The sequence below is a fragment of the Limanda limanda genome, chromosome 5 (assembly GCF_963576545.1).
Source record: "Limanda limanda chromosome 5, fLimLim1.1, whole genome shotgun sequence".
Lineage (NCBI taxonomy): Eukaryota > Metazoa > Chordata > Actinopteri > Pleuronectiformes > Pleuronectidae > Limanda > Limanda limanda.
The window spans coordinates 8,323,299-8,334,900 of record NC_083640.1 but is presented as its reverse complement, the minus strand read 5'-3'; the positions used below and the strand labels follow the sequence as shown (position 1 = coordinate 8,334,900).

The following is an 11,602-nucleotide window of genomic DNA, read 5'->3' as shown; positions in this document are numbered from 1 at the left end:
ACGAAATCTGCACATAATAGAAATGGGAGCAGTCTATCTGGTAGCTTTATCACCTTTAATTAGGAATAGGAATAAATGTAGCTATTTTAACCTAATTATTTGAACAAAGCTTCAAGCGTTCAGGTTGAAGAGTTTTTGAATATAACACTCAATACTTTGGTCATCCAAAATCAAACCACACCAACGACTTCTTTGACAATGGCTCCAAAAACCCATCGTATTCTTCTTGCAATGACTATATAAAGGAAATTAGGTGACATTCATATCCATCCAAACTTGGTATAGAGTAAATCAGAGGTAAAAGAAGAAGGAATGTTTGACTGGTATTCACGTAACTCTAAATTAATTCTATTTTTGCTCTGTGTTAGTCATTTTGAAATGAAAGGTCCTCTGCTGAACATAATTCTTCCAGCTATTATATAAAACCTTACAGGGAATATATATTAGTGGTATAAGGTATTTTTAATTTCTAGGGAACTGTGTTGCATTCAAGACAGAACATAATGAAGAAATAAAGATTTGCTCAGCACCCATTTGCAATAAAAAGTCAAAACCCTGAATGTGCCCCTTAAATTATTCACCACTCACAATTCACTCTAATCCTCACCCTGTAATATGACACCTTTGAACCGGGTGTTATCTCCCTCTTCGTGGCAGCGGGGTCAGACGATGAAAGCTGACCTCTTTGTTTCAGATAGACTTTATTCACATGTGAAAAGCCTAATTGCGGTGATCCGCACAGAAGACCAGAGGTAAAGGCTCCTGAGAAGCATTAACCTTGAGATCTCGCAGTGCAGAACACTTTCTGGAGAAAGCACGGCTGTAACTTGGAGAAAAAATCAAGCTCTAATGTGTTTTTCTTCTTCTTACCAAACATGTATCAGGTGCTGTTTAATACGAGTAACCCACATACCTCATGATGCCATCACAACAAAACCTGAGCACCTATCGTCTCTCCTGCTCACCAGCCTCCCGCCGCCCCTCTGAGGAGCTGACATACATAGACAGTAATTACTGAGTTTCGCGATGATGACACACTGGAAACCCCTCAAATCAGCATCTTTCTCTAATTCGCATATCATCACAAGAAAAACAACAATAGCCGCGATGATATCGCCCGTTAACAAATTACAGCTCGTCCTAATTGCAATAGAGCAGATTCCTTTAATGTTCAAGATAGAGAAAAAAGAGCACATTATTCTCCAGCTCCATTTTATTTTTTTCCTGCAGTGAAATATGTCTCTTATTCATGCACAGAATTAATGTGCACCAAATGCACCACATTAGCATTTTCCTGTGATACGTTTCCCTCTTTCTTAAGGTCATGTGGCTTTAACGGGAGGCTTAAGTAAGACTCATGTGCATGTGTATGACCCATTTCATAAATCCCATTGCCTCCTCCGTGAGATAGCGGATACTAAATGTCACAAACCAGTGGGTCATCTAATCCCTTTCCCTCAACAAACCACATTAAAACAATTGTAAGGAATGAGCAGCGGTTGTGTTTGGAGGGCTTCACTGTGCTAAAATACTCGGATGACAACAAACAGTTTCCGTCATGTCAACGAGAAACATCCGTGAATAGGTCTGTGGAGATGCGGCGGACAGATGTTGTTGTAGTCGTTGGTCTACGTGTGTTTGACAGATTATTTGCAGAACTTCAATGTACCTTTGAAGCCCAGGGGTCGCCCACTGCCAGCGGAAAAAGAATTGGCCCTGTCAGACAGCGGATGGACAGGAGACGCGACCGGCAAAGAACGGCATGATGAAAAGACGCAGCATTATTTCTTGATCAAGAGCACAAGGCTTCTGTTGAGCATCAGCTTTTAAGATCAAATATCGCTCTTGAAAACTGGCTGTAGCTCTGCCTGTGTGGTGGTGGTGGACTTCATAAATATTGTACCGCGTGTTTCACATGAATGCCTCGCTAACAAGACGAACGGGACACAGAGAGACATGTTCACCTGGAGACGTTTGAAGAAAGCTGACAAATCTCGAGACTTCAGAGACACTAAAAATAAGGAATTTAGCTTTTAGCATTTATTATAATGCTCCTGATTACAGGGCCCGGGTTGACTGCTGAGATGAGCTCTCTCTTGCTTGCTTTTTGTTTTCATTTGCCTTTTTCTTTGAGCTCTCCATACACTTAAGAGAAAGACAGTTACCGGTGAATACAGTCACATTCGCACTGCTGCTTGTCACCACTCCAGCATTACTCACCGTTGAGTCGTTAGGTACAATGGTATCATTTTCAATCTGGCATGTTTTTGTGGGAAACAAAGGATGACACGTGTTTGGAGAAGGGAAAAACAACTGTCTTGACTACTGACATGTGTGTCGGCATGTCACAAAGAGAACATTAAAAAGTAAATCTACTTAGTTCAGCAAAGGGACATTTCAGCTCATTTATTAAAGAGTTTCCTCCTTAAGAGTCTGAAAAGCAGTCGATGCTTTGTTGATTTTTATGCAGCAGAAATATGTGAAAATATTTGGATTCGTCTTATTCGCATTCTTTCCGAAGGCTTCGCAATCATTAATGCTCAATGTTAGTTTTGTCTCTGTGTTCATTTCAGCTGTATTTCTGACATCTGTAAGCTCACACATACGGAGCAGTACCAATGAAAATCGTGAGGGGCACTTTAGCAAAAAGGTCAAGCTAGACTAACAAGAATTAGCATGTCCACATGTTGCAATGTATTTAATGGCGCCACAGACCGCTTTCGCCTGTTTCATGTTTGTTGTTCTCGTAAACTCTCAAGTGAATGTATTGATTATATTTTGATTGTGTGTGTGTTTGTGCGCTTGTTCAGATATCTTTGTGAGGACCACTTTGAGCCTGCAACCTATGGAGTGAGGATATTTTGGGAAAGGGAGGACATTTTTGCCGGTCCTCACTTTCTGACCCACCTTGAATGGACTGTTTGGGTGTTAAGATTTGGTCTAAGGGTTACAGTTAAAATTAGGTTTGGGTTAGGGTTAGGGTTTGAGTTAGGCATTTAGTTGTGGTTGAGGGTTAGGGGTTAAGGTGTGTGTGTGTGTGTGTGTGTGTGTGTGTGTGTGTGTGTGTGTGTGTGTGTGTGTGTGTGTGTCTGTCTGTCTGTCTGTCTGTCTGTCTGTCTGTCTGTCTGTCTGTCTGTCTGTCTGTCTGTCTGTCTGTCTGTCTGTCTGTCTGTCTGTCTGTCTGTCTGTCTGTCTGTCTGTCTGTCTTTTTGCCTGTCTCTGTCCCTTTTCACAGAAACAAATGATCACATCTATTAAGTTATTATTGATGATGTTGGATCATGCATCCGGATCATTCTGGCTATGTCTCCTCTCGTTTTGTTTTCAACTGTTTGCACGCAAAACACTGAAGCAGTGTAATAAATGTAGCATTCACTCTGCACTCTACTCTAATACTGGATGAGCCTTAAAATGGAAAGAATAATACCAGTGTGTTAGTGGTACAGACCGAATGACGCCTGTTAGCTTAGCTTAGCACAAAAACTGTAAACAGGCAAAAATAGCTATGTGCAAAGTTGCAGTATTTAAGCTCAATAATCAACTTGTTATATTTGTTCAATCCTCACACAAAACCAACGTTTAAAACTGGAACATTAAACCATTCTGACTTAAAACTAATACTAAGCTACTGTAAGCTAGCTTCATGTTTACCGCACATGTGAGTTGTATGAACCTTTACATTTAACTCTCTGTAACAAAGAGAATAATTTACCAAACTATAAAACTTTAGTCTTGAATTTTGTCACTGCTAAAAACATTGTCAGGCTTTAAAGTGCTGCTTCATTCATTTTTATCCAGATGTGGTGTTTGTTCACACGACACTATTTACTCATGCACCAAAACCATTTTAGATAAGACGTGCTATTCCTGCATATTATACTGATACTGCTTATACACTCCACAAGACAGTAGCAGCGTGCGTCCGTAAGAGCCTCATAAAAATAATGAAAGCGACTCCAGCGGCTCTCCCTGCTTTCCAGCAACACTACATTTGAACTGCATGTCGACGAGGCAACAAAGTCATCACTATCTACAGCGAGAGCTTGCATTATGCTGATGAATGGAGAGCCCTGCCAGATTACTTGATTTGATAAGCAGTACAACCCATCGGTAACATAATACATCACAAATTGTTTTGTCAACAATTTATGATACCATTTATCAAATGACCATCGCAGTGGGCTGAGTTATGGTGTCATAGCTGGCATAACGTCAATACTCAAGCTGAGTTGAGGGCAGTCTGGCCACATTGATTTAGACACGCTACACTCTGACCTCTTCGGAGATTTTCTCTTCATTACCAGACAAATTGATGTTGAAACGAGAAAAAAGTTGTAAAATTTTATGTTTAAATCTTTACAATTAAATATATGAAGGAGATAAAGCAAATGAGATAAAGCAAATGAGATAAAGCCCAGAGTCAGTGTTGGGTACGGCTGCTGCAGTTCAATGAAGAAACTAGATTCATATAACGGGGCCAAGGTTTTAGCTTTGGTTTAAATTGGGATTTTTATTATAAAAGCATCTGATGCTCAAAATAAATTAACAATTGAATATTTATTTATATACTTGTTGATAATTATGGTTTTAATGAAAATCTTGAATTTTGTCCTTCAGCCTCCCAGCTGTTTATCCACACCGGTGTCACACCGGTGACAGAGAGACCACCATTTTTTCTCGCATGTAAACTTTTACAAATCTGTCAAACGACAGTGAATTCTCCAGCGAAAGCACCGCAATTAAGGTCTGATTTCATTCAGCTCCCAGGAATCAATTTGGACGCCGGCCCTGGATGACAATTAAAACGTAAGACCTTAAAATGCCTCCCCCAAGTCAATCCGCGTCTCTGGTATTGACCAGAATATATGGCCCGTGTCCAAGCCACCACCACTCGCTGGCCAATCTTAAAGGTTACTGCAACCACTACATGTACCCACATTAACAGGACACTCACCTCTCTGGGTTTATGGCCTGTGTAATAATTTTAAGCAAAGAGAGAAGTGCAGTCAGTGGAGACAGTAACAGCGGGAGAGTCGGGGGAGGACAAGTATAGTATGATTGATCGCGGTGAGCAGTATAGCTGTGTACCTCTCACCTTCCCCCCCGATTACTGCCTGCTCCTGATCTCTCACATCTGTCTTGACTTCCTAAAGACACAGATTCCTCATACTCCTGGGATTAAAACTTTATACAGAAGGGTTAGGGTTAGGTTTTTTTTTTAAGGGACATCCTGCTTTGTGTTTTAAGCAGCTATACATGTGAATGAGGCGTCCATTGGTGGCCAGCAGGGGACACACAGTGGGTGTAGTGTGTTGATTTGGATGGTTATGGTTTAGGGAGTTTAAGCTTTAGTTATGTTCATCACCCGGATTTGCAAAAGTCGCTGCATGTTACGTTCACTCCTTGTCCAGTGAACGTGTCGGAGGTGCATCAACTCCCTAATTGTGCGTTTAACATTCTTAACAGTTTATTAGTTTACCTCCCGCCCTAACACGAAGGGATTTAATAACCACAGAGGGAGTTAACAACACTTGTTAGCAGATAAAATATTTCTGCATAATTATCTTATCTAAGCACACAACTGTACGTGCATGGTGTTATATCACAAAGTCAATTTAGTCAAGTATTACCCGTTTCTTTGCAGATTAACAACAACAAAACATATGATAAGCTCATAAATATATGACACATTGCTGCAGGTTTAAATTGATCTACAGTATATAATGTGTAAAATTTGGTCATCCACAACCTACAGCAACAGGAAAATGCTTATTATATATGCATGCATCAGTATTATTAAGTCATGTAAATGTATATTAATGATGTCGTTTTAAATCTGCTGCATATGTTTTAAATAGTTGGAACTTTAAATACCAGCTCTGACCCATACATCAGAATCTTTAAAGGCATCACTACCTGGATTTAAGTTTACTGCAGGAAACCAAGGAGCAGATTCAACTAATATTCATATTACCTCTCTGTGCTTTTTTAACCTGTTTGGTCGTAATCAAGACAAAGTGCATGCATGATACCAGCGAAGAATACCAGGAAATAAATAAGAATAAAGTATCCAAACCGAATAAAAGACTGTTCATAATTGGGTTAGTAATGTCTCTGGCACCGTCTGCTTCCTCCGATCCCCCCCGAGCATCATGGGGATCGTACCGGCGACATTCAGACCAGGAGCTCCTGTGTCCCGCTGCCGTGTGACAGTTTGTCCCTTCACCGGGGCTGTGGTGTCCTGTCACCCTCTTCAAAAACCAACTCCGAGGAAGGACTTCACATCGTCTGCAAATGTTTAACACGCAACCATTTGGTAAAACCTTTTAATGATTTGTGACCCCCTTTGTGGACAGCAAAATTGTGAAATCACGCACCCATAACTTCTCACTTAATCTGTATTACTCTCATCACAACAGAGCAAGCCACTCTATCAGTAAATGCTAATCTCCTAATTAACAAGCTAATTAGGCAATTACAGCTTTGCAGAAGGATGCCTAAATGAAATATGACAACACAGTCACTTTCTACAGCACCTGTGGGTCTTTTCAGATGTCACAATGAGAAGCATGATGACAAAGTGTTGTCTCCACACTCATAGGTGCTTATTTCTATGCCTGGCTTCCCTCGTTTGTACAAATATTGTCATTTTATTTAACCTAATGCTCGGCACATGTGGAAACAACCTGTCAGAGGGTATGTAAATGATTCCTCGTCAAAGAAACTGAGCATTTTTAAGGACCTTTTCCCCCCTTTTTTTTTTTTTTGCAGCAGTGCGATTTTAGAAATGAAGTGCACAGTGGATGCCACAAGCCCTCGGTTGTGTAAACATGTTTTTTTGTGAACTAGCAGCACCGGGGTGTCTTACTGTAAGGAGCTGTCACATACGGAAATGAATTATGTTGACATATGGCTGAAAACAACGGTGAATAGGGCTGCTATGCAATGCAATGAAGAATCATGCACTGCAACAGAGGAGAGGAGCCCGAGCTGTACCTTTGAGCCCTTCTTGACAGGTATGTAGTGTGACTTGACAGCTCAGTATTTCAATGATAAATGCAGTAGTCCTGGGACTCCCATTCACTGAACTCAAGAGTGTGTTGCTCCAATGCTTCAAGGTCAAATGAATGAGCAGAAACCACACAGACTGCTAAAGACAATCTGTAGGGTTATTTAAAAACTCTTGTGATATTAACATTTCTGAATTTAGAATACAACACACGGAGTCATGTAAACTTGACGATTAAATAAACGTCCTCAAGTTTCCATTTTAATGGCAAAACTGGACAGTTGAGTTCTAATCTACAATTTTAATTAATACAGCATTATATATTCATTTATTTCCCTGTGCTCCTGTATCATATTAAAATGTCCTGAATTAATGTAACACATCATTTATTCTGGGACTCTGTCATCAGTTCCTGGTCTGCAAATTGAAGAACAGACAGGGGGCAGCAGGGTGATGCTCTCTCAATTGTCTGCTGAGATAATCAGAAGCTGTGAAGGGTTATATGAAGCAATGACTCACTGTATCCGGACTTCTATTAAACTTCTTTGAGTAAAAGTTACTTCCTTTTCTATAGATAATTCATATCTCTCCCTTCTAACATGTTATAATATAACATGATTCACTACCTAATGATCTATACATCACTTTACAGCATTAAACAATACAAACCTTTTATCATGAGAGCAATATTTTCAATGAGAACAATTTAGATTATTACTAATTAAATACAGAAATTAAATGGAAATTGAAATGAAGTGAGCCATGAGTAACGACACAGTTAAAACATAGTATACCTTATAATTACCATGAAGAAATTAAAACAAAGAACTTTCATATCAAAGATTTGGTTTGTTATGAACAAATTAAACCCACATTTTTCATAAAAACCAGGAGTTTTCGCACATACAGACTGTTCTCTTCATGCCTCTGTGTGTGGATTTGTTTTATTTTCATATTTTAATTTAGTTGATGAAGACTACGGATCAATGACGATACTGCACCGTGAAAATATTAAATCCTTGTGTGTTGTATGCAGTAGTAATGATTAGGATATATAATTCTACACCTCTGGATGTGTTTTTTTTTTAATTTTATTTAACATTTCCATAAAAAGTGACTGCAAAAACTATATGTATATTTCAGTGTGTATTACTTAACCAGCAGATCAGCTTCCACAGAATAAACGTTTCCCTTTGTCAACTTGTTCTGGTCCCTGTGTGTCTCGTCAACGATTTCAAAAAGAGAGTAATGAGACTGAAATTTAAAAATAGTGGAAAGTGCAGTTTCCATCCACATTTTCCAGTGATAATTCATACAGTGTCTTCAAATGAAATCTTAATCTTTTCAGCCTAATTCAAAAATAATGATCTCAATTACACCTAAGTCGCTATTTACGCTTTAACACATGTTTGATTACCTGGGGCCTGGAATTGGGACAAATCACATCCATGGTGGTTATTTCAATTCAAACAGTATAGGCCACTTCACAGCAGTCCTTGTTCATGTTGACTTTATATATCTTTATGATCATCATCAAACTCAAATCCAACAAACCCCCCTCAGTCAAAAGTTCCTTCCCGAGGCCTGGGGTCCCACTCCCCCTCCCTCGCTGCCTCTCTGTTACACTCCAGCACCGGAACATCTAACTCCACACACTCTTTATCCCTGGGTTGTTATCATCAAATGTCCATGAGATGAAGCAAATCCCCATTTTCTCCCCCCTTGTCTTTTACGAATCCACGATCTAAATGCTCATGGTTGAGGGTGGAGTGGGGGGGTCACACACACACACACAGTATATTTGCTGCCTCGCATCCAGCTCAACAACTTGTCTGCTGCCATAGCAACTGCGGAGGAGCACCGAGCAGCGCCGCCTGCCTGTGCAATGGATGTCACTCGGGGCAACGGCCAATCAGAAGTTCCCATCCCCTTTTGTAGCAGCAGTGTGAAGATGGAGGGGGACGGAGGTGGGTGGGCTTTCACCCTCATGCATCTGCCAGTAATAGGACGCCGGGATCGTCAGTCTCCGTCACGCAGGCCCCTGATTGGTCGAGGAGAGCTTTACTTTCCAATAATATAAACATGTCTGCTGCTGCTGCTTGCTGCTGCTCGCCTGGCTTGAACCAAGGGCTCGTTTCCCCCCCCCCCACGCCCCCTCCCTTCCTTCCTACAGGGGGGACTGTGCACTTCCACATCAAACTGTATAAAAACTCTCATTATGTATTTGCCCGGGCTGTTGCAAGGGGGCTAAATCTTCATCAGTGCTCCTCGCAGAGAATATGCACATAGCTCCACGTGAACGCGCAAAGGAGACGAGGATACCCGGCTGCAAGAGGGGACCGTGCCCGCGCACTTTCATCAATATAATCACCACCAGCCTGAGTACCGGCTCTTAACATTTTGTTTTTCAGGTTGTTCAGGCGAAGAAGTGACAAGAATATAGACCCCTCCTCTGCAGGGCGGAGCGTGCATTTCCAGCTCCTATTTTGTATTCTTTTCTATTTTTTCCTCCTCCTCCTCCTACCCCTGTTCCCCGCTCTGACACGTCTGCACTGAGTGAGTGGCATTGGCACACTGTCAATCGCTCACCACCGCTGCCATCAAACAACATAAAACACACACAGGCAAGAGGCTGGAGCTCATAAATTTCAGCAGGGCAAGATATTTTTTTGCGCATCGCCTTTTTACGCACAGCGCTGTGTCCTAATTAATTTCCTTCTCCTCGCTGTTGCTGTGTTGTTTTTTTTTTCTCTTTTTTTTCTAAAAAAAAACAAGAAATCTCCCAACTTTTTTTTATTGCACATTTCATATTTTTATAGCCGCCTTGTATGCAGCGAGAATGTGTGTATTTTTTCTAAATGCTGCCGGAGTGATTTCTGCACGTTTATAGTTGGCAACACCTGCAAAGCCTGAGATTTTTTCTTTTCTCTTATTTGTTTTTTTCCAACATTGGATATTTTTTTTTGGTTGCCGGTGCTTCCCGAGGAGGATTTGGACATTTTTGTGTGTTTTCCCCCCTTGGCTGGAAGAGGAAATGCGACCGGGGATCCCTTGAAGAAGAAGAAGAAGAAGAGCGCAAATAACTGAGAGATCCGCCGAAAAGGAGCGTTCCTGTGTGTGCAGCTGCCGTCAAACCCCAGAATCAAACCCAGAGGAGGACCGCTACGGGACGCGATGGACCGGCAGTTCTGACAAAAAGAAGTTTGATTAAGAAGAAGAAGACGCAAAACACAAGATTGATGCGTTTCTCCACTAACCCAACCGCGCGTTTTGGCACTTATTTGGACCGCGCGTAAAGAGAGAGAGAGAATAAACAAAAAGAGGACAGCGAGAACTTGGACACAAGATTTACGCGAAACACATCCCTGCTGTATAGTCTATTTAGAAAAAGAAAAAGCGTGTGTGCGTGTCCCTGTGTCGCTGAAGAAGCCGCGCACATCCCCTCCAGTTCTGCGGCACATGTTGTAGCCCATTTCGTATATGAGTTTTTCAATTTGCGTGTCCCAGTGCACAGACTCTTTAGCGGCTAGTATGGACGATCAAGCCCGGATCATGCAGTCGATCGGCGGCGTGAGTCTGGCCGGCCACTCGGTGCAGGGAGGCATGGTGCTGCCGCCCCCCCACGGACACGACGGCTCGGACGGGGACGGAAGAAAACAAGACATTGGTGACATTCTCCATCAAATCATGACCATAACCGATCAGAGTCTGGACGAGGCGCAAGCAAAGTTGGTTGATTTATATGTTTTATTAACTTCGCTCTCTCTCCCCTATACCCACCCCCCTATAACCTCCATCCCCAGCAAAAACGCTGAACGCATCATTGTTGAGTTGTGGCCCCTCTTTAGCTTTTAACTCCACCATGTGTTACAATAGACTGGAAGTGGCTTTAATGATAATCTTACACCGAGGTTGCATTTAGAGCTGAGACACACGGAGAAAGTTGTCAGTGAGGAAGCCAGCAGCTGTTTATTTCAGCTGCATGTGTGTGTGTGTGTCTGCGTGAGGGGATGTTGTTCCAAAAAGTTTACACACGTCCTTTAGTAAAATCTTCACACTGCTGCAAAAACTATAGAGGCTCAGTGAAAAGACAGGAAATGAATCCCTGTAAACTCATGATATCTTTTATTTTGTCAGTGGCACTGTATTTATTTTGAAGCATTAATATTCATATTAACACACATGCTACTTTTATTTCCCTTTGGAACTTTGTGCAAATACTCCTGAGAGACCTGTGTGTTGGAACGTTGCAACTTATAGTGACAGCTACATCTGATATGTGCAATAATCAATGCGGTCCTTAATGTTTAACATGTGATTGATCAGTGAACTTATTTCACTATTTTATCTTGTCTTATACTGAAACAGGAAACATGGACTGAACTGTCACAGAATGAAACCAGCACTCTTCAGCGTTCTCTGTGAAATCAAAGAAAAGACAGGTAAGGTCTTTGTTTTAAAATTAAATAAATATATATAATTTCACATGAACTTGAGGGAATTTAGTATTGGAGCCTGGATGCCATACAGCACACAGGCGTTTTAACCCCCCAGTGATGTGATGGCAGCCTGCATCCAGGTTACAAGGGACCT

General features: G+C 41.4%; 1 protein-coding gene across 1 annotated transcript in view; it reads left to right on the top strand.

Moving 5' to 3' along the window:
• Positions 1–9,891: 9,891 nt before the first annotated feature.
• pbx3b (pre-B-cell leukemia homeobox 3b) overlaps positions 9,892–11,602 on the top strand; it is a 58,470-nt gene continuing 56,759 nt past the window's right edge. The window contains exons 1-2 of the mRNA XM_061071612.1: positions 9,892–10,737; positions 11,378–11,451. Of these exons, the coding sequence (XP_060927595.1) occupies positions 10,490–10,737; positions 11,378–11,451 (322 nt within the window). The 5' untranslated portion in view covers positions 9,892–10,489. The remainder of the gene's footprint in view (positions 10,738–11,377; positions 11,452–11,602) is intronic.